The sequence below is a fragment of the Tenrec ecaudatus genome, chromosome 4 (assembly GCF_050624435.1).
Source record: "Tenrec ecaudatus isolate mTenEca1 chromosome 4, mTenEca1.hap1, whole genome shotgun sequence".
Classification (NCBI taxonomy): Eukaryota; Metazoa; Chordata; class Mammalia; order Afrosoricida; family Tenrecidae; genus Tenrec; species Tenrec ecaudatus.
In genome coordinates this window covers 97,757,850-97,782,489 of record NC_134533.1, presented here as the reverse complement: position 1 = coordinate 97,782,489, position 24,640 = coordinate 97,757,850, and the positions used below count along the sequence as shown (strand labels likewise).

The 24,640-nt window shown below is 42.2% G+C and overlaps 1 protein-coding gene across 2 annotated transcripts in view; it reads right to left on the bottom strand.

Annotated features, from left to right (window-relative positions):
• ARHGAP42 (Rho GTPase activating protein 42) overlaps window positions 1-24,640 on the bottom strand; it is a 328,893-nt gene that overhangs the window by 226,271 nt on the left and 77,982 nt on the right. For both annotated transcript variants that reach the window (XM_075546492.1, XM_075546491.1), the window contains exon 2: window positions 20,305-20,400. In XM_075546492.1, the coding sequence (XP_075402607.1) occupies window positions 20,305-20,400 (96 nt within the window). The remainder of the gene's footprint in view (window positions 1-20,304; window positions 20,401-24,640) is intronic.

The window sequence follows — 24,640 nt, the reverse complement described above, 5'->3', positions numbered from 1 at the left end:
CTTCCCAACACAGTTGCTAAAGACATAATGGGTGCATAAGCACACATGGTGAAGAAAGCTGATGGTGTCTGGCTATTAAAAAGATCTAGGGTCTGGGGTCTTAAAGGCTTGAAGGTAAACAAGCAGCTATCTAGCAGGGAAACAAAAAAGCCCACATGGAAGAAGCATAACAACCTGTGTGATCACGAGGTGTCAACAGGACTAGGCATCAAAAGATCAATAACAAACAATAAAATTGATGTGAAACAACCTGGACAAAGTAGAGACCCCAAGCCCAACTGTAAGATAATTGGACAGTCTCTTGCAGAAGGGATGAAGTATCCAGGGTGAGGTACAGCATCAATGAAACACACAACTATCCTCTGTAGGATACAGAAGGATTTCTCCCAAGCTGTCTCCCCCAAATACATGCCAAACAGCTGCTTGGGGACGACCATACACTTGAAGGTCATCAGAAGTAGGTCAGGGGTTATTCTCCCTGAGAGCTAGCAGCCATCTAGAGCAAGCAGTCACCACTGTTTATCCCACAACAAGTAGGGCTCACTCCCTTCTGATAAGGATAGTAGTTGTCTGTTTCCTTGTAGGAGACACCAGAGAGGTCAAAACCAACCAAAGATGACCAAGGTTAGGATGCCATCCTGACTCTAGGATCACCCATGTTGTCATATGTATACCCCCAATCCCTCCTCTTATTGCGTGTATTTCCTTAGACCACCCCCTCTCATTACTGTATTAACTATAGCACAGTCCCTTCCTGTGACATATGTCCTCACTTGTACTTAGGGGGCTTGCATGTCCCCACAGAAGATATAAAGCCTGGACTAGTATTAAATACTCTCTCTCCCTCCACGTGGACCACCAAGCGGAGCTGAGGTGAGCATGCTACCATGAATCGTGTCTGACTCCACTTATTTCAATACTTCTCTTCTATCTCTCATGCTCTCTATAACTTTACTATGATCTTTACTTATCGCTGTACAATTGCGCCTACCGGACCCGTAGTGATGTGTTAGGGGCGGGCTTCCCCTGACAGTCCTCTAGTTCTTTAGTGTTTTCTCTCCTTCCATTATGATCTTTGTTTTACCACATTACTCTTGTTAGACTTGCATAGATATATTTTGATAATTACGATATCTCGATGCAGGAAGAAACAGTAATGGGAGTAGTGATTCCTTGAGGGTATGGGAAGAGAGGGGGAGAAAGGAGAATTGATAGTAATGATGACTTTATAACCCCACTTGAGGGGATACATTGGTTGTACAAATATGCTTGATTTACTGGAATTTTGAATTGTTACAATATCTTTAAGCGCTCCCAATAAAATGATTTAAAAATAAATAAATTTTTAATAGAAAAAAATCATCTTAAAAAGAATAACAAAACTTGAATGTAAACTTTTTTAAATATATAAACTATTTGATTGGGAGTTCTTACAGCTCTTAAAACAATCGATATATCAATTGTATCAAGCACATTTGTACATATGTTGCCATCATCATTTTCAAAACATTTTCTATTTCAGCCCTTGGTATCAGCTCTTCTTTATTCCCTCCCCCAACCACCCTCGCGAACCCTTTATAAAATAACAATTATGATTAGTTTCATATCTTACACAGTCCGCTGTCTCCCTTCACCCTTATTTCTCTTGTTTGTCCCCTTGGGGGTAGGGGTTAAGCCAGTCATTTTGATCGGTTCCCCTTTCTCCCCCCATCATCTATCTACCCTCATTGTTACTGAGGGTTTTACCTGTATTGGATTCCATGTGTCAAGAGCTCTTAACTGTACCAATGTACGTGCTCTGGTCTAGCCAGGTTTGTAAGGTAGAACAGGGGTCAGAAAAGTTGGGGAAGAGAGGTACATTAAAGAACTAGAGAAATGTTGTATGTTTCACCAGTGCTATACTGCACCCTGGCTGACTCATTCCTTCCTTCTGACCCTTCTGGGAGAGGATGTCCAATTGTCTACAGATGGACTTGGGTTCTCCACTCTGACCTCCCTCATTCGAATCAATATGATTGTTTGTTTTTGGGTCTTCTAATGCCTGATACCCAATCCTGTCATCACATTGTGATCACACAGGCTGGTGTGCTTCTTCCATGTGGGCTTTGTTGCTTGCCTATTACATGGCTGCTTGGTAAACTCTTCTTTCATATCCTACCAATACATAAGAATGTTGCATGCATTCAGGTGAATTAGGGTTTAGGCAAATATGAGCAATTATGCCAAGTTGGAAAAACTTCTTAGGCATTATTTTCGTAATAAAAAACTGCTATTTAATGTGAAACATAGTTTCCTAATTATAATGGAAGTGTAAGAAGAAATGTACAGCCTTCAAATGAAAACAGTAATAAAATTAGACTCTTAACTAGCTGACCAGGTAATTTGCATATCATTAGGAACTGAAGCCAGGTTTCTGCTTCAGCACGTATCTGTTACCATCAAGCAGGCCACATTTAAAGGAGCCTGGTGGCTTGGTGGGTTCTCATTGGCAGGTTAGTGGTTTGAATTCATGAGCTGTCCCATGGAGACAGGTCTTCTGCTCCCACAAAGACTTATCGCTTCAGAAACCCACGAGGCAGTTTTATTTTCCCCTGTCCTGTAGGATCAGGCTGGGTCCGAATCAACTCCATGGCAGTGAGGTTGGCACCACATTTGGTCCCTGCAGCACTCACACCCCGAATAAGACTCTGAACAGAATGCATTTAAGGGACCCTTCCTTTAGGACCCACGTTCGTACGCTCAAAGGATTGCTTTCTGCATGTCCCTGTTACTGTTTACACCCAAACCATACGTGCCCTACTCCTAGTGAGTATTATGAGCTGAGGCAGATTACTCAATATACCAGGTAAGCACGGGCTTCAAGTTCACATGAATTTCCTGTGCTTCCCTCATTGATTTTGTAATAAAGTACCAGGGAGCAGGGAGATAGATGCCAGTGATATTTTGAAGCAAAATATTAGACATTGTAGGGAAATTTTAAATTTTTTCACTAGTGATTAGCAAGTAAGCACAAGTAAACCCATGCTTACTTTGTTACTGAGTAACTGGACACTGGGTATGACTCATAATCTGAGCTTCTCTGTTCCCAGATTCTCTCTACTGGGTTCTGACACGCCACGGGGCGCCCGGGTCTGAGTCTGTTCTACACTTTCACCTGACAGTCAATGTTCTTCATAGTGAATGCTCCTTTACATTCGGGTTAGATCTTGGACTTGTCGCCAGATCCTCTGTCTTATCCTCACTAATAGAAGAGTTGGCTCAAAAGAGTAAAGAAATCTGCTCACCTCGGCGCTTTACCTATGAAAGATAGCTACAGGATAGTGGTTACGAATTTGGCCACTAACCAAAACTTTGGTGCTCTGCAAGGGAAAAAGATATGTCAGTTTGCTTCCACAAAGGTCACAACCTAGCTAATCCTATGCACAGTGCAACTCTGGCCCATATAGCGGATACAAGTTAGAATTCACCGCAGCGATGTGTATGACGGGGTTACTACTGCTCCCGCTTCCAGGCCTCCTCACTTTCAGCAAGTAAGGCTGTGTCATGTGTGTCTTACAGGTTGCTCAAAAGCTGTCCTCCAATCCTGTCACCCCATTCTTCATCACATAATCCAGCCTCTCTGATGACTTTCTCAGCCTACAGATTGAATAAATAGGGTGAAAGGATACAACCATGACACAAACTTTCCAGATTTAAAACCATGCAGTATTCCCTTGGCCTGTTTGTAGAACTGCCTCTTGATCCATGTGAAAATTCTTGCACATGAGCATGATGAAGTGTTCTGGAATTCCCATTCTTCTGAAGGCTATCCATAGTTTCTCATGATCTACACAGTTGGATGCCGTTGCATAGCAAATGAAAAGCAAGTAAACATCTTTCTGGTATTCTCTGCTTTCAGCCACGACCAGTCTGCTGTCAGCAATGATCTCCCTTATTCCACACCCTCTACTGAATCCAGCCTGAACCTCTAGCAGCTCTCTGTCAATGTACTCCAGAAACCATTGTTGGATGATCTTCAGCAATTTTTTACTTGCATGAGAAATCAACGATATTGCTCTATAACTGAAGCCTTCTTTCTTGCTGAACACGAAGGGGGCTTAAAGGACTGAAGCCGTCAGTATGGTTTACAAGTCAATGTGCAGAAAACCAAAATCCTCACAATTGGACCAGTCGGAAACATCGTGATAAATGGAGAAAACACTGACGTACTCAGGGACCTCATCTTGTTAGGATCACGATCAAGGCAGTTGGAGCTTTTTCCTTCAGCTCACATGCTACCTCCTGAAATGGTGGACTGCTGACTGGTTCTTTTTGGCACAGTGACTCTGGTATTCTTTCCACCATCCTTTGGTAATTCCGGCATCATTCAACATTTTGCCCATGGAATCATTCAACATTGCCACTCGATGCTCACATTTTTTCTTGAGTTCTTTCACTTTCAGATATCTGAAACTTAAAGTCCCCAGGGTAAAAACCTGGATTACAAACAATTCATAGTTGGCCTTTAATATCACATAAATTTGCCCTCGCTTGGAAAACATGATCCAATCCTTAAATCCACTGAAGTTGAGTTGATTCTCCCTGAGAGAGAAAAAGCCTCTAGAGGGTAGCAAATGTATCAGTTATTAAATTCCTGAGCACTTTTGGTTGGCAGAAAGCTATGAAGTACAGTGAGATCCTAAAATCTATATGCAGGGTTCTCCCGTGGATTGAGCCTCCTTTGAGTTCCTCCTGGACATTAATCAGGAATGTGAATACTCTTGTCCTCAACTGACTGCATGGGAAAGTAGACTACCTCTAACTCCCCTGACCAGTCTCCTTTGGGCTTTGGGAGCTTGCCTAGGGTGTTGCTTATGGAGACTGCCATGCTAAGGTCACATAATCCTGAGTGCTTTGGTCAGAAGACCCTGGCCCAATCCTGTAAGTTCCTCTGTCAAGCATAATGTACATGTTCCAATCATGGTCTTCTTGCCTCTGTTGTCCCAACTGTAATTCTCATGTATTGACCTGCTGCCCATCATGCTTCCATGACTGTTTCCTTTGCTTTACTCCATCCTTTTTATAGTCTCTGAACCTCTGCAAACACTTGAATGTCATTAGGACTTCCGCTAACTGTCTCCCACGTGTGAATGAATGATGTGTCTTTGTCTTGCTTAAAACCTAATAAATGTTCTCCTTAAATTATGTTTGAGATTTGGGGTCTTCTTTGTACCCTAAAACCTCTGTGTCTATAAAACTTCATGGAAGCACCAACTCTTAGAGAAGGACCTCATGCTTGGTAAACTGGATGGACAGTGAACAAGAGGAAGACCTTTGAAGAGATGGGTTGACACCATGACTGCAACCATAAACTCAAACATCACAGTCATTGTGAGGCAGTATTTCATTCTGTTGTTCAGAGAGTCTAACACATCAGAACCTACGTGAAGAGACCTAAAAAGAGCAACAGGTCTTGATGCAAGCAGACAGCTTCATCTTGTGCATGCAGAGAGGTTGATTCACTTGAACTGCAAACCACGTGGTTCGCAGCTCAACCCAAAGCACCACTAGGGCTCCTGGAATCAGCCCTTACTCTCAACAAATTCTACACCACAGTTACCTTTTCTTCCTGCATGTGCAGCTTTGAAATCCTTGAAAAGAATTTGAACCGTTTCTTACAATAAAGTAACACTAGGAATCATATGCCCTTGGTCCAATTTACCTATTCATTCTCAGATAGCCATGTGTCCTATTATTAATTGGGGGAAAGTCTGTATTTAATTTCAATTTCGTTGGTTTGATTGCAAAGTGTATTGTCTTGTACAAGCACATTATTGCTGGGGGCAGGAGACAATCTTCTGCATTGCTACACTGTGGGAAAGAAAGAATAAGCTCATCATCTTCAAAGGCAAACAGTACCATAGCTATTTGCCTTCAAAGTTTAACGAGGAACGCCAACGAGCTTGGCTTAAGGGGAACAATCAGTAATTTGTAGCTCACAAATAATCACTTACAACTACAACTCCCCTCAGCCTCAGTGTTACCAGGAACTGACCTCCTAGCCTGCACATTCCACTGAGACGGCAGCACCCCATTCATACTCCTCCTCTGCACCCAATCCCCCTGCCACAACCCTACAGAAGCCTCAACATCCGCTTCCTCGCCCAGGAACCAGCTTCCCTTTTCCACAACTTAAGCTTCCATGACCTCTTCTCCTCTGTACTTCACACACCCACAAAGACACTGAAAGTTCAAGTTATCTAACCCCATTTGATTCTGCTTTTTGGCAATCCTTTTATTCAACACTAGTTTACTCCTAAGCTCATTTCCCACAGTGACTTTCTGAAAGAATTTACTCCTTTCTCAAGAACCCAGCCCCAAATTCACCCTCACTCTTACCAGATGGCCTGCCTTCTTTGAGAGAAGGTCTTGGCCCCCGATCCATACTATCTTTATTTTTTTCTCTTCAGCTTATCTCCAAACTCAGAAGAGACCCTCTTCCTCTTAAAAACTAACAATCCCCCTCCCCTATTAACTTTCCAATCGCACTCTTACCCAGCTCTAGAACATTCTAATTGCACTCTCCCCCACTACCAAGTGTATTTCCATCACCACTCTTCCCCCTCCACTGCCCAGGTCTCCTTTTCTTGGACCCCAAACTCACTTCAAGAGTCCCATGAGCAGAATAAAGGGGAAAGAAGTGGGGAAAGGCATAGAACACTTATTAACACAGCCCATCCACCTCCACACAGGTAAACCACTCAAATCTAGCATGATTTTCCCCATCTAGCAAATGAGGAAGATTGGACAAAATGCCAAGATATATAATTAGCGAGGTGCAGAGCTAACTTTGAATATAAGTGAATGAGAAATAATCATAAGCTGCTGGCATCCAGGCCATCTGGGTTTATGATGACCACACAGGCCAGGGTGAACTGCCCCACAGAATCACCCAAGCTCGTGTCTTTATGGAAGCTGACCACATCGTTCTCCAGGGGCACTGCTGGTCTGGGTTTCAACCACTGACCTGTTGGTTAGTAATCTAGCACTTAATCACTGCAGCTCCAGATCTCCAGTTACACCCTTTCTTGCTGCTCAAAGTATAGTTCTATAGTCCAGTTCCCCACCCGATTCTAATGTATCTGATTTAAAAACCAAAAACAACCCACTGCCATCAAGTCAATTCTGACTCACTGAGAGCCTCTCTAGGGGTTTCGAGACTATAAATATTTCTAGGCTCAGACAGCTTCTTCTTTCTCCCAGAGCCATGAGAGGGTTTGAACCACTGACATGCAGTTAGCAGCCCAATGCCTACCCCACAAGGCCACCTGGCCCCTTCTATCTGATTATATCCTGAGACTCTCTATTATAAATTTCGTCTGAATCTGAAACTTAACTTCTCAAAAGGTAACTCATATTTCTGCCCTGCTTCAATTGCAGATGCAAGTGTGCTGATAACACCATTCTCCTAGTATTTCAAGGGAAGAATTCTCGGTCTTTCTTTGAAGACATCCATTCACCAAATGCTACCTCTCTCTCCTGTATCTTTCTTCCATACCCATGGTTACTACCACCATCCAAGACTTTGCTTGACTCTACAAATTTACCTGCAACCTAGTCACTGACTTCCTGACTTCTATGGCTATAGGCCATCCCATTCAGTAATATCAAATAAGATTCCTAAGGGGCATCCAGCTCAAAAACCTTGAATGGGTCCTCAGTCCCTGTAATTAAGTCCAACCTCTAAATAGCAAACTGTGGGTGGCCTCCTAAGGGACCTTTCCAAGTGCTTTAGCACACGTTGCTAATCATTGTCCTTGGTGAGAGCTATGCATTTCTGTGGTTTCCAATCAGCCAAGAGGTTCTCTGCCCTGAAAGATATCACTACCGGGAAATGCTTGAAGAACCCACGTACACCTGGACTAAGGCACATCTGGTATGTGATATCCATCTGAAAAGTTAGTTTTCTGTTTTGACTTTGTTTGATTTCTTTTTTTAAAATTACTTTTATCGGGGGCTCTTACATCTCTTATCATAATACATACATTTACGCAGTGAGTCAAGCACGTGTGTGCATAGGCCGCCATTATCATCAATGCATTCTCTTCCCACTTGAACCCCCGATATCAGCTCCCATTTCTTCCCCCTCCTTCCTCTCCTACCCTCCCTCACAAACCCTTGATAACTTATAGATTATTATTTTCATATCTTACATCATCTTCCATTGACCCTCACCCACTTGTTCGTTGCTCGTTCCCCTGGGAGGGGGTTATAGATTGATCCTTATGATTGATTCCCCATTTCTCTCCCCACCCTCCCCTAATCCTCCTGGTATCTCTACTCTCCTTATTGGCCCTGAGGGGTTTATCTATCCTGGATTCCCTGTATTTTCGACTCTTGTCTGTAGCAGTGTGCATGTTCTGGTCTAATCTGATTTGTAAGGTAGAATTGAGGTCATGATAGTGGAGGAAGGAAGCCCCAAAGAACTAGAGAAAAGTTGTGTGTTTCATCGGTGCTATACTGCACCCTGGCTGGCTCATCTCTTCCCTGTGACCCCTCTGTGAGAAAATGTCCAATTGTCTACAGATGGGCATTGGGTCTCCACTCCATGCCCTCCCCAACCCCAGCCAACTCACAATGGCTAATACTTTGTTCTGGGTCTTACATGACTGACACCTGATCCCATTGACACATCATGATCACACAGGCTGGTGTGCTTCTTGTATGTGGGCTTTGTTGCTTCTCAGCTAGATGGCCACTTGTTTATCTTTAAGTCCTTAGGACCCTAGATGCTAAATCTTTGGATAAACGGGCACCATCAGCTTTCTTCACCACATTTGCTTATGCACCCATTTTGTCGTTAGCGATCGTGTCAGGAAGGTGAGCATCACAGAATGCCAGATTGTTAGAACAAAGTGTTCTTGTGTGAGAGAGTACTCGAGTTGAGGCCCAATGTCCATCTGCAACCTTAATTCTTCATATATAGATGAGTACATAGCTCTATTCCCCTCTCGTTATATAAATATTTACATATATACATGTCTGTATTTAGAACTCTATAAATGTCCTTTGGCTCCTGATTCTTTCATCTATTTCCTTTTACTTTCTTCTTGTCCCACCATCATGCTCGGCCTTCATTCAGGTTTAGTAATTCCTCACTGCTACATTGTTCTTGATTAAGCCCCACTAGGCATCCTATGCCTTTCTCTCCATTGATTTTAGTTCACTTGTTGTTCCCTTTTCCCTGAGTTGGCTACCCCCACTTCCTTTCCCCCACCTCCCCCCTCCCAAATCCCTCTGGAACCATTGGTCCCATTCTTTGCATCTCTGAATTATCTCATCTATCTTATCTAGATAGACATGCAGAGACATTAATAAGCCCCCAAACCAGGCAAAGTCCAACAAAACGAAAAAGGAAGTCAACGCCAACAAACAATAACAACAACTAAAAACAAAAACAACATAACAACAACAAAAAGAAACCCACTGACAAAAATGGAAAAGCCTATAAATAGTTCAAGGTCTGTCTGTTGGCCTCTTCGAGCGACTTCCAGTCGAGTTTGAGGGAGTGCCACACTGTCTCCAAAGCCTATTTTTGGGATTCCCCCGGGATTACATCACTTTTCTCCCCTTGATGCTCTGTTGTGTGCTCTTAGTGTTTCGCCCTAGTTTGATGGGATCAGAAAAGTTCACTTTTTTCATCCCTAGAAAATTTACAGAGAATTTACACTAGTCCATAAACACCACCTCATATTCCAAGGGTATGCATTGTGAATCTATGTGTGCTACATAAACCCAAATCTTGGACTTGAGTTTTTATTTTAAGCTTGGAAAGGAGGGGGGGGGGGTCGGAAGTGTCTGGGGGATGGCGGGGAGATATATTATGGGGCTTCCTAGAAACACACGGCCCTCCACAATGCTAGTGGCGCCACTGGAACCAGACGAGTCACTGGGGAGTCTGATGGTACGAAAGGTTTATCTCTAGAATAGACGGAGCCCAGTCTTCTCTTTCATCGTGTCTTCCCCAACTAGAGTCTGCCTCTGGGTAAACCACAAGTCAATAATTTAGAGCAGTGCCTTCCCAAAGGTTGCACCAGACACCAAGGATGTCCATCAAGTGAAAGACTTAAAAAGCACCAAACCAGGGAATGCCACACTAGTTCAGGTCTAAGATGACGCCCAACAAACAAACGTAAAGCTTCCCAGCGTCAACATTCTGATCATAGGCAGCCTGGGACTGTCTTTGAGAATCAAACACACACACCTTGCTTTTTTTGACCGATTAAAGGTTCAAGCTATATTAAAATAAGAAACTGTGTGTTTCATTAGATTTGCAAGGACCAGCTCTACTCCTGGCTGAAAGCTTATCTGTGCTTTCAAGGACAGGAAAAGGGTATGGCTGCCCTGATGTGAATAAGAGAAATAGGTATTTTCTTTCTATAAAAACTCTTCTCGTCACATAACTCTGAATCCTTATCAGCAAAGATCCTAAATCTAACCATGATGGAGAAATTATGCCAACTCAGCAGGGCCCAAGTCATAAGAAGAGAATAAAGTTCTTCCATTTCTTCTTTCATGGTTTCCTGCTTTCAAACTGCCCCTCCCATCTTGTTTCTTTTCTTTCATTTACCACCTCCTAAATCTCTTCGTTGCTCCTATATTTGCCCTTGCTTTGTGACCCATGAATTTTCCATTAATCTCTGGGTGGCCACATCCCACCTCCTTAATTCCCTTCTTGCAGATACAAGCTCCAGGCCTATTGCCTCTTCCTGGTTCTAATATTTTATATAAAAATTGAAACTATATATATATTTTTAACTCACATTTAGAAAAGTGCTTTCTTGACCCATAAAGCATTGGTGATGAAGGCAGTCTTGGACTCAACTCTGAACTGGCAAAGGACTCCAGGCTCTACTTCATCACCCTTCCTGGTGCCAGAATAAACTTCCTAATGGGCATCTGCCATCAAAGACTTGAGCGTCTCCTGAAAGTCTAGAAATTAAACTCCAGATGTGATGCAAAGAAGCCCTCGATTCTCTCCACCCTGTGCCCCAGCTGAGCGAATCCGCCTGGTCATGCTCCTCAGTGTGGCACACCCATGGTGGCAATGAAGGCGCAGGTGCATAATCACGCTGAGTGTGCTCAGCCAAGGAAATAAAGGGCAAGGTCCAACACCAGACCAACGAATGGGCAAATAAGGACCTGGAGATCAATGCTTTCAAAGCTACAGAAGAATCGGAGCGATCCGAAGTCAACAAGACCCAACATTATCCACTGCCTTTACTCCTCTCACAACAGAGGGTTTCCAGTCAGGAAATCGGTCAAGCTTGACGGTGGTACCTAAATTTGATTAGACGTAAATGGAGGGTAAAACAATGTTCATATTTCAGGCAGTGTGCTGTAGTACTTCCATCTTGTTATTATATGCATTATAGAAAATTTTAAAATAAAATCATCTTCCCATGTTTATGACTCCAGAGCACATATCACTACGACTGAGTAAGACTTGATGACACGCTTTCATAACTTGTTTATCATCTAACGCCTCTGACAAATCGCATGCTCCAGGAAGGTGGGGGTGCTTTTCCGTTTTGTACATTGTCATGGTCTAGCACCCAGCACAGGTGTGACAGGGAGCCATGGTGCCATAGTTGCTTACACATTGGGATACTAATTGCAAAGTCAGCTGTGTGGAACCACCCGCCATCCTTGGGAGAAGGACGAGGAACTCCACTCCCACAAAGAGTTATAGAACCTTCAGGGTCAGTTCTACTCTGTCCTCGAGTCAGAATCGACTCAAGGGCACTGAGAGACAATGTATGACAAGTCACAGACAATACTGATTGATCAATACTGATGGAATGCGCAAATAACTCAAAGTCAGAGTTCCATGAAGTCATCAAAGTCCAAGGTGTGACTACAGAAAATTATTTTACTCTGAACATTTGACTTCCGTATTTTTCCAGGTCTCTGTCTCTCCTAAAACACTAACCTTGGGATTTGAAGAAACTGAGCCAAATTTATGTTTTAAGTTGACTTTTCTGATCATTCGACATGTCACTAGCCCCACCGCTCTCCACATGCCAACCCTACCTGTACATGGAGACAGCAAGAGAAGTATCCGAAAACTAAAGAAATGCAGCAGCCAGGCAGAAAGACACAAACAACTCCTTAACAAGATTGCAAGAGTACCAGGAAAAACAGCCAACGTGCATTACTGTATTGAAAAGCTGTTTTGAAAACTGACGCAGAACTTACCTTTTATTCAAGTAAGGCAGAGAAACACTGCAAAACAATCAAGAAAAATACTGACAAGATACGATTATTAGGCTGAATTCTGAAAAATGACTTGCCACGATCGACATTTTCCCAATTAAAGAAAGCACAAACTATGCACATAACACCCACAGAGGCCACCACTTATTTTTCTAATGCTTGATGTTTACCAACATGAGGCAAGCATCTTTCTGTAGTAAAGCAAAAAATTCCAAAATTCACTGTTATCATTCTGCCAGGCTTCATATATTCCCGCATTGCAGATTCTTTGGGGCACAGCTTTTGTTGCAGTGTGGAATCACGTGGCTGGCTGTACCAGGGGGCTCAACGAGAACATCAGTCGTGAGCACAGCACAGGGTCGGGGGGTGGGCAGGGCTTCATTATGCTCATGGAGTCATTATGAGTTGGAATCAATTTGACGGCATCTATCAGCACAACAACAATCATTTTGCTGAAAATATTCGTGAGGTATTGGAAGTCAGTAAGCACAGGTAAAGGTTCTCTTTCATTACACCTCTCTGAGTCACCCTTAAGCACCCCCATCTTTTTTGTAAATTGTTACCCGAAATGTGAGTGACGTGTTGGGCTGCTAACTGCCAGGTGAGCAGTTTGAAACCACCAGTCGCTCTGACGGAGGAAGATGTGACTTTCTACTCCCATAAAGGTTCAGAAACCCACAGGGACAATTCTACTCTGCCCTATATGAGTCAGACTCAACTTGATGCCGGTGAGTTTGCTAAGTACTTTTTATTCTAAAAGTTGGTCATGGGTATCAAGAATACCATAGATTGCCAGAAGAATGAACAAATGGGGAAGAGCATGTTTCCTAGAAGCAAGGACGGCAATACTTCAACTCGCATAATTTGGCCTCATCATTAGGAAGGATTAATCCCTAGAGAAGGGCATACTACTTGGCAAACTAGAGGGTCATCAAAAAAAGAGAGTGCCTCAATATAATGGATTAACTCGGTGGTTGCAACAATGGGTTCAAAAGACCCGGGAGTGTTTTGTTTTGTTCTGCTATTCATAAGGCTGCTGTGAGTCAGAGCCAAGTCAGCAGCACCTAGTAACAACCATATCCTAAAAGAGGAGCCTGACTACCAACGGTGCACTCCTTGAAGACAGAGACCGTGACTTCCCTAGAGCCCTAGCACGGGCACGGGTTTGTCATCTAACAGGTACTCCATTAATATTTAAGTTAATATTAAAATTGTATTTTTGTTTGTTTAATTTATATATATATTTCTTTTCATTTAAAAAATTTTAAAACATATTTATACATATAAATTCTTATCTTTATATGTATGGTAATAAAATTTACTCATTTTTGCTTATTATTTTTGTGTGTATTTGCTAAGTACATCTGTGCGGGGGAGTCAAAGTACTTCATTTGACCCTTCAATCCACAGTCTTTGCACGTCCTACCAAATGACCGAGTGGGAGCGTACAAGTAAGGTACAGAGGACTCTACAGAAGGGTTTCGTCAGTTCCATCATTCTTCTGGATATACGTAAGACAATTCAGAAGCAGGAAGAAAGGCAGCCCATCACCATCAAGAAAGAAGTCCTGACTGGGGTGCATGTGAGACCCATGCCTGAAGTGGCAGGGGCCACACAGGCTGCAGCACCAAGACCGTGAGACAGAGTGGTTGGCTTCCTGGCCCACCGACCAAGTGGGGCTCAGTGCCTTAGGGCAGGACAGTGACTTGCAAAGTGGAGTGCCCTTGAGCGTTTATCAGCACTAATGGAGTTTTGTGGCACTTGCCCTAGCAGAGCAGAGGCTAGGGATTTCGAGGCCAGGGCTAGAGAGGAGGATGTGACTGCCAGTGTGGCTGAGAAGAGACAGTGCTGTGGACAGAAGGAGTCTGTTAATGTTTCCGATCCTGTCTTCCCCAGTGACCCCCCTAATTGTGAGTATAGCAAGCGAGTTCAGCGTGACCATTGCTGCACAGGTTATGGTATCCAGCAGAGTGTCATGGGAGGGATGGTCAGTGTCAGAACTGGCAAGAAGGTTGAAGGGTGGAGGCACATCTGACCTCTGCCTTGTAGTAATCCGCCTTGGGCTGGTATGGAGAGAGCTTCTCCTTTCCTTCTGTGTAGCCAGAAGACGCCTGATGTATCCCCGCCACCCCACCGTGTCCTCAGTAAGTACCAGAATATCTGCCATGTCCACAATTGTCAGATGTGCACTTCAGAGACTAGCTACATTCATCAAGTTACCCAGCTATCATCGTGAATATTTTTTGTGAATTTTTCCATCAGTGTCCCTAAGCATCGGATCTTCTTTCCCAACCCTGCAATCACTAAGTATCCCTTGTCTCTATACACTTGCCTACTCTAAGTACTTTATCTAATTGGTATTAGAACTAGCTATTTGGTACATTAGAAAAATTTTCAAAATAATTCTAAAATCCATCCCATACATGTTATATGTGTGTATGTGAAAATTCCATGTGTGTATGCTTGTGTGTACACATATATGAGCTATTTCCCTCTGACATTAGTTTATTGCCACACTGAAACAAATCACACTAACAAGCACATACTTTGTTTTATGTTTTAATATATGGCTCTAAGGCTCTATTTACATACTTTAAAGTGATTTGTTGCTATAAAAGTTTAATAGGTTTTTCAGGGGGCCTATACACTCCACAAATATTTATTAAGCCTCTGCTACCAATAAATTAAGCTCTGCTACTTATATGCTAAACTACTATGTGGAAATAGAGACGGGAGTCCTATCTAGTTTCTGACCTCAAAGAGCACTAAGACCACCCCGTGTCAAATTGTAGGGGTGAAAGGTGCGCTGAGTCCTCTGTGAAAAAGACCGAGGAGCCAACCTGAGAGGTCCCTGGGGCTGCTTGGATTTCTCTAAAACACAAAAAAACATGTTTTGTTTAGGAGAGCACTATCACTACAATAAAAGAGATTTCAGGGCACTAACACTTACGTGTAAATTCAAAGATAAAGTGTTTTCTTGGCACAGGTCATGACAGGTCTTCCTCACAACTGTGCATCCATCTGATATGAAAAATAATCTGAGGCTCTGAATTTCAAATTAAAAGTACTTCACGTAGGTTCAGGAAAGCAGTATGACCATGACAAAGTCTCCCTCTCAAGGAGCATGTTTTCTCTAAGCAAGGAACCCCCCTGAAATGTGCAATGGCCCCAGCTGTTGCCTTTTTAAATTGTGGGTGGCTCTGTGTGGGTGCAAAAATAAGGGTGGTAAAAGAGAGGAGGGAAAAAGGAAAACAATAATTCAATTGTCCAACTGAGAGCTATTAAAAAGTAAAATATGCTTCCTCTGCAGAGTTCAAAAGAAAATGTTTTTTGTATAAACAATTCCACCATTTGGGAATGTTCCCCTTTAATCGAGGACTTCCTGATTTGTACAACCACATTTAAGTGGGCTGTAACGAGGCTTTATAGAACTAATGGGTTTTGTTCTGTATTCAACAAAGGAGAAGGGAATTTGTTTCCTTGGACTTAAAAGAAATCTCAGGTCTCTTTTAGAAGGGCCTGGTTGTGGTTGGTAATGGTGTTGTCTTGGTTTATATAGACATTTTCCTAAGAAATGCCCAACACGTTCTTCATAGCTACCAACAGCTCCTCGGCCACCTTACCTGCTTCCATCATGTCAATTCCAACCCAAAGCACCCAGATAGGTTTCAGAGTAGAGCTGTGCTTCCTTGGCTCTTCAATAGCTGATTGCTCAGAAGTACATCACCAAGCCTTTCTTATGTGGCTCCTCTGAGACGACTTAAGCCTCAAATATTTTCAGTTAGCAGCCAAGTATATTAACTTGTTTAAACCACCTGACAGCTCCACCCACCTGAGCTATCAGTTACACTAGACAAATATAAGGAGAAATCTACATGGATAACTAACTGTAACTTGTAACCAAATTTTACAGAAACACTTCCAATAATTTAAAATTTGACAGTTTAATTTAGATCGCTTAAGATGAAAACGAAATAGGGTATTTTGAAACTGGCATCATTGCTGATGTTGCAGTGCATTTCTTAGGTTTGTAAATATACCAGTTATAATGTTTAACATGAAAGACGTGTTATCATCCCTCAAAGTGATTCTATAACATACAAAGAGCCTCAAAAATATGCAAAACAACTGTCATTACTCCCACCCTAGGCCATATTCGTGTCATCAATTGGAAAACAGGATTAAATCATACTTTCTCATGTGACCTCACAGTTGCATTCTCAAAGTGAGTGGATTTATTTGGCAAAGGATTTATGCATTTTTCCCATGGTAATTCTCTAGCAAGGAAATAAAACAAAAATTTTTCCAACCACTCCCTCAAAATGCTTCACCTACGATACGCCCTCAGAGCAAGTAAACATCAATGACCCCTCCCAGGCTTCTGGCTGCACCAGGGAGGCTAGAGACTGATGTGTGAGTCGCTTCGCCACAGTATCTATCACTCTGCTGTATATCTGGCTCCAGGAAAGTAAACAAAAAAACAAATATCTTCAAAGCACTGTGCACACTGGGAAGACAAAATACACCTTCCAGGGCTTGACCCATTACTCTTTCAGACTTCTCTAGCCTCATCTCTTAGTGACGGAACAGGGAAGGAAGAAGAAACACAGTGGCAGTCCATCAATGCACTGTGTTTCGAGGTAAACATATCCTTTGTACAGCAGTACACAGCTCAGGAAATCAAATAGATTGAAAATGGGCAATTAAAGCATTTGTGGAAAATTACGTTGGGTGGAATCAATAGGCTGAAGCCCACTCTTCCAGAACTGCAGTGGCAGATGAAAGGAAGTAATCAAAGGTCACCTGCAGCTCATCTAGTCTTGGAGAAGGGAAGCGCAATGGCCTCTTGGTTGCTCTGGGAAGAAAAGGAAGGGGAAGCAGGCTGCTTTCCTGCAAGGCACTTTGGCTTGGGACTTTTGCTTGGCCCTTCAGACTGACCAACTGCACTGCTCTGTGCCCACCAGTATTCACTCTGGTTCCAGGAGAGTTACCTATTTTACTTCTTTCCAAGCCAACAATCCCTCACTGGCCCTGCCCCATGCGACCCTCCCCAAAAAGAGGGGACAAAGGATAGTTGGTGAGTGGGGCAGATTCTTAGAATTAGGTAGAGCCAAAAACATCTCCCAACTCCTACAGCGGTTTCCATAAATTAGGCAACTAATTGATGACAGGAACAGCACTTTTCTTTTCCTTGCTCGGTTCAAATATTTTTTCACCCAACTCAACTCGAAGCACACTGAAAAAGGGTCTTCTCTTGCTCACCTTCATATTGCCTTCCTGCTCGTTCCCACCAGCCTACGGATCACACAGAATGTCTCTATAATCGGTTGTCAACTTGAGACTATTAAGAGTGAATGGGGTGGAGTTTAGCCTGTCAATCAGGTCACAGCTTAATGACCTCATTTGGAGGAGCTGAGGATATAAATAGCTGACTGGAGGTGAGACACAGACACACTCCCTGCAAGACATTCAAGTTGACAAGACACTTGGAGCTAAGCTAGCACCTAGGAGCTGGAGAAGCCATGTGGAGACCCCTGACAGTACTGAGATGCTTCCACTGCCACTGGACCCACATGATTTTCCACCTACTGACCGCTGATCTTCCTGCATTCGGTGTTCTTGGAAGTACTGCATGAGTCTGAAGAGGATATCATAGATTGGTGTTGGACATATGGGCTAATATAGGACTTATGGACTGGTCGGGGATATTTTCTTAATATACAATTTCTCTTTGATATAAAGTTTTCTCTTACATACATATGAGTGTCTATGAATTGTTTCTCTAGTCAACCCAGACTAACAGTCTCCAAATGCCTTGAGGGTTACAAGTCATTTTGAATTGACACTGTTCATTTATATGAGAAAAAAAGTAATTAAAAATTTTATAAGTCACTGTGTTAACTGGGGTTACATCACTGGGACATCCCAAGGCTGAGAGTGCTATGGCCATGATTCACGGCAAACCCCACTTTAATTCCTCCTTCCCTGAGGAGAGAAATAAAGAAGCCAAGAAGCTAATGTGTAAAGAGATGGCAGAAATGCTTTGAAAACAGAGCAGACCGGTGAGTAGGATAATCAGTGCAATCTATTCCCCTTCAGGCTTACCTGTCCGTCTCGGGTGCCTCGTCAGGTCACTAGCCTTAGTACAATTACTTGAGCTACGCAATGATCCCCCCAAATAAGACTGATGATTCAAAGACTTCGACCGTTGCTTTGTCATTTATAGAATGTATTCATAGTAGCTTATATTGTATTTGAAGGCTCAGTCAAAGGATAAAAAATGTTGCATGGTGATGACATAGGGCCGTATCTATATTTTTAGATTAGATGTTACAGAAATAATTTCCATTCATATATTCTTTTGCTCTAAATTAGGTATCCCTAATAAAGTTCAGATATTTAAACCAAATTCCCAGTACAAAGGGGTCAAACTAGTCTACCACAAAGACATTATTCATCTTCTCCTCTCAAACCTTTCCCTAACTTCTGAAGTACTCCAAACATTTCAAGTTAATATTCATTGCCGCTAATAAGCCTTCACCTATTAGCCAATGAATACTGTTCAAATCTAATCCACAACAGTCACAACACCAATGGCCCTTCAGCAAAAAATGTGGAAAGTATCAACGAGACCAATGTGGGTATATCGAATTTACCACAACCTGCGGGAATTACCTAATTCCTGACGAGAAGGCTAAATAGCTTAGTGCTTAAAAAAATAATTACCTCTGGATGAGTTTAGGCAGGTATTATGAATAACAAACTGAACAGAAAGTAAAATAAATGAGAAAAATGCTTATTCTTCTAAATATGAGAGAAAGCCTCACACGTCATGATTTCAAAGCATACTTGGATTAATTAAACAGTACTGGGGCAGCACAGCAACCGCAGACTCTATATAGAAAAAGGGAAGAGCTTTGAGAACCCAGAAACAGACTCATACATCTGTTGTCAAATGACTTTGACAGAGTGCTAAAGATAAAGAGAGAGGACTTTCTTCAATAAATGTTGCTGAGAAAACGGTATTTCTACATGCCGAAAAATGAAACAGGATTCATGACTCACACCACATAGAAAAACAAATTCAAAATGAATCAAAGACTTGTGCAAATGTACAAACTAGAACTCTAACATTCTTAGAAGAACAAACACGGGCAATGCTGTCAGGCCTAGCTTTCAATTGTGGGTTACCTAATACAGTAACAAACAGCAAAAGATTACTGTATTTACTCGAGTATAAGCCAAGTTTTCCAGCACATTTTTAATGCAGTTTTTGTGATAAAATTAGGTGCCTCAGCTGATATTCAGGTTGACTTATACCCGAGTATATATGGTAAATAAATGGTACCTTACAGTAATTAAAATTATTTCTTCAGCAAGATATTTTTATCAAAAACATGAAAAGACAAGCTATTGCCTGGGAGAAAACAAATTCTGAAGACCATATTTGGTGATCATCTAATCTAACAGAAAGGATAATTCAATCATAAAATGGACAAAGGACTTGAACGGGCATTAAAGAGGCCACTCAAATGTCCATCAAATGCGTCAATAGATAATCTGCATCATTAGTCATCAGAGAGATGCAAATCCAAACCACAATGAGCTACCATTTCATTGTCCTTCAATGGCTAAGGTGAAAGTAACAAGTGTGGGCAAGGATGTGGGGATATTAGAACCATGATCCATTAGTGGTGGGAATGCAAAAAATGCCCCTGTGGGAAACAACATGTCAGTCAAGTCAATTCCAACACATAGCAACCTTAGAACACGGAAAAACTGCCCCTGTGGGAGTGGAAAACTACATTTTCCACCACAAAGCAGCTGCTGGCTTCACACTAGTGACCTTGGGTTAGCAGCCCAAATGCATACCACTATGCTGCCATACAGAAGGTAGAAAATATCCTCTAAAGTTATCAATGCTAGAGACTACTTTTAATATTTGTTTTGCTTTGTTTTGAGGCAGTGTCTCTTTGAGTTCCATGAAATAAATATCCCAAATAAATTTTGTAAAGTGTTAGTTGGAATACTGAAAAACAATGTACTTACCAATACTAATTTCATCATCTGTTTCAGCATCGCCAATACATTCGAATTGGAAATCTTGAAGTGACTGGGAAAATTTTTGTACTGCCATAGACAGATCTATAATGAAAATTTTAAAAAATCAAAGGGTTAAGGTACCATGGAATGTGCAAGGGTTTCTACTTAAAATATCATATAACTTTGATTTTAATATTATATTAACCAGCAGCTTTTAAAATACCAGTGAGACAAATTTAAGCAGATTTAAACGTACTGCTAAATAAATATTTTAGAAACCTCATAAGTTCTGATCAACTGAGATTAATGCCTTTTTAAAAGGTTTTGTTTGGTTCGGACGCACATTATTTCCTACGTCCTCTATTAAAGAATTAACATTCACTCGCTCTAAATGAAGCATTTATAAGAAAGTAGCTTTGAAAATACCATTTTTGTTATTAGTCTTTTCAAAGCTGCTGAGGTTGAGAGCAAAGACAAACCAAAATGTAAAAAACAAAAGTACCCTTTCATGCTATTGTTCTAAACAGACTGAGGAGAAGGTAGAGAGTGTCTTTTTACCAATAAATTGCTGATTTTGACCAGAAGCTGAACTGTGACCTAAAAGATTGTTTACAAATGTCCTTGTGGTTTACAGCAAACCCAACCCACTGTCTTCAAGTTCATTCCGACTGATAATTGCCAAAGCATACTATTTTTGTGGGTGTGGGTGTGACCCTATACAGAGAACATGGTAGAACTGCCCCTGTGGGTATCTCAGACTGTAAATATTGTTTCCTCCAACAGTTGTATTGACATATAATTCACATATCACACAATTCAATAGTTCAATCACATCACCGCAGTGTTAGCACGTTTATTCAATCTTGCACTCATTGTCATTAACTCCTGTTTCCCCTGCGACTTCCTCTGCTCCATAAGCCTGTCTTCAATCTGAACATGACCTGGTATGATACAGTACGTGATGTAATATGGCCCCCACGAGTGGGTGAGGCTATGTAAATAAAGTGCTTGTGGCCCATCAAAGGGATTGGACAGCTTGCTACTGATACAAAGACAGTGCTGGGAAGCCTGCCAGGAGGGGGAACATGGTACCTTACTGGTGTGGAGGTGGGTGGCACGTGGGTCAGTTTTGCCATTCCGGTAAGCTTAAAGAGAGACGTGAAACGAAGAAGCAGCCATAACAGAAAACGCAGCAGAGTAGCCGTGGCAAGAGTGACAGGCATACAAGAGGACTGGGGTAGTACGGGCTGACCCAAGGGGCTGAGAGCGCTAACACTTCGCCAAGACAGCCCGCAAGCAGAGGCCAGCAGCGGAAGGCAAGAAGAAAATGTCATCAGTCATCGTATCCAGAGCTGTTTCTGTTGCTTCTGTGAAGCACAGTCTATGAATGTGGTTAGCCACGGCAGGGAATGACAGACCCCAAGGCGGGCAGCAGAGTTCTGCGGGAGGAGGGGCAATGTTGATATTAGAGATGATGGTGTGGCAGCACCGTTTGGAAAAGTTAGATATTTGGGACATACCTAACCTCCACTCCTAGGAACCAGCATTGTGCAGATTTTTAAAAAATATTCATTGACCCAGAGTCATGCTAAAGTCAGAAATGAATTTTCTTTTAGAATTATTTATTCTGGATTGAAAACCCCAGAATAATAAAATCTGTTTTTTTTTTATAAAAGGTAAAGTATGTCTCCTTTCTTTTTGCAACCTGTAGTAAGGGCAGATTCTAAAGGTGAAATGCCTAGAGTGAAAGCCCAGCCCTGCCACTTGCTAGCTATGAGCCCTTGTATGAATCCTTTCACTCCTCTGGCCCTTTGCTCTCTCATGTGTACAGGAGAATAAAATGCATAACCACCTTACAGAGTTGTTTTGGCAATCAAATGAGTTAATATTTGCAAAGGATGTCGAATCATACCGGCACTTGAAAGTACACACTATTTCAGAGCTGGGGGAACAAAATTAAACCCACCTGACTATGTGGCCTCAGGAAGTGTTTGTGCATCCCATTGGTCAGAGCTACGCTGATCATGTCTGCTGACCCTTCCACAGAAGTTAGTCTGCCCAGGACAAAATGTCTTTTGCAGGAATTCTTTTTTTTTTCATGCTCTTACATTATATTAAAACAATTCTTAAACAATTGTTCCTCATGATTTTATGAATCCCAGGTAATCAATAGCAAAAGCATTCAAGCATTCATTAGCAAATTAATTCATGGATTGACTGCAATTTTTCTCTTTTCAAAGGCTCATTTGAGATAATTGAAAGGACAGCAAATCTAAGCCACAAGTGTTATCTATTTCTGTTGGTTCTCTAAGCTCAACCCTGTGTTGTATGTAGTCAGTCATTATGAATCAACAGACTGTCATCATTTTCCTTTTGTTTCCTGGAGTTGCAGGGATTCTTCTGCACATCTCTTTAACGTTGTTATTCGTCGCCATGATGTTAATCCCAATGTGCAGCAAACCCACGTGGACAGAGCAGAGCTGCCCACTAGACTTTTCAGGGCTGTGTCCTGTTGGAAGCAGGTTGCCAGCCCCGTCTTCCCAGGAGTATCTGACTAGATTTGCACCCTATTTTTGTGTCACCCAAAGACTCCACCCCTTTTAATGAGCTCTACCAAGGGTTCAGATCTAACCCCTCACTCATGCTTAATTCAAGCAACAGAGACAATCGTGCCCTCAGACTCAGGCATAACCCCCAGGACTTACAAAAGCACGTACCCCTACCCTTCCTGAACCCACAAACCTGAGTATCTACCTAAGTATGCACCCTGCTATGAACAGGTCATCTACAATAATAGATACTTTTGTATCTTGTTTTCCTCTTAAAATATATGTTACAGAAATTTCTAGAAATGACCCTTTGGGAAAAAAGAATAAATTCTACTCTGAAAGGGGAATGCTAACACCTAGTCTCACTAACTGTTTAAGACCTTCAAGCTGTATGTTCTGCTTGAGATGCACATTCAACTCAAAACAGAAGAAAGGGCTGCCAGCTTGAGAACCATGCAGCTTCAGACCTTCAGAGAGAACGACGCAGAAAGCCTCTTTAATGAATTATTAGCTAATGAGAAAAAGCCAACACTGGTCAGCACTAGATGTCAACAATTACCCGTGAGATCCAGGACAACTGCCAATACTTTCTGACACTCAGTTCTTGTCTATACAATACAGAATCAACAGTTATCTCCAGGTTGTTATGAAGGCTTAATTAATTATTTACCTGGTACAGAACAGGTAACTCAATAAATCACATCAGTGTTGATCATTCCATCCAGCTTACAAAGATGGAAGGCAAAGGGGACAAATACGCACCAATCTTAGCACTACTCCCCCTAATCTGAACTGATCGATGTTCCTTCTTAGCAACCCACCCACACTGGTTGGGATATAAGCAATGCTCTGACTTGGTAAAGAAATCACAAGACCAGCCCAAATGACATGAGAAGACACAGAAAGAGAAAGGACTCCCAGGACAATTTTAAGTCAAACTGCACATGGGTGTTTTCCATGAGAATTGGGGGATGCGTGTCATTTAGTGTCCCTTTTACTGACATAACAAACCCAAACCCACTGCCAACCAGTCTAGTCACTCACGGTGAATAAATATAATATATACATACACACACATATACACACATATATATGATTTCTGAGGCTGTAAGTCTTTAAAGGAGCAGATAGATTGATATTTCTCCTGCAAATAGAATGATGATTTTGAATCACAAGGCAGTTCAAACATACCAGTCGATCCTTGAGCGAAAGATGAGGCTTTCAGCACCCACAAAAAATTTCAATACCTAGGAAACCCTATAAAGTCACTATGTTCCTGTGGTTTGGTGCCATCGAATCAGTTCCAACCCATAGCAACCCTTTTCACAACAAAAGAAAACATTGCTGAGACCCGCACCATCCTCATAACTTCTTATGCTTGAGTCCACTGCTGCAGCCACTGCGCCAATCCATCTCGTTGAAGGCCTTTCTCTTCTTTACTGCCCCTCTACTTAATCAAGCATGATGTCCTTCTCCAGGGACTTATGTCTCCTGGCAACATGTCCTAAGTATATGAGACAAAGTCTTGCCATCCTTGCCCCTAGGGAGTACTCTGGCGGTGTTACTTCCAAAGCAGATTTGTCGGTCCATTCGGCAATCGGTGGTACCGCAATATTCCTCTCCAGCACCGTGATTCAAATGCATCGATTCTTCTTTGGTCCTCCTTCTTCAATGTACAACGCTCACATGCATGTGAGGCAACTTAAATATCCTGGCTTGGGTCAGTCGCACGTTGGTTCCCCCAAAACATCCTTGTTCTTGAAAACTACAAAGAGGTCTTGCACAGGAGAGTT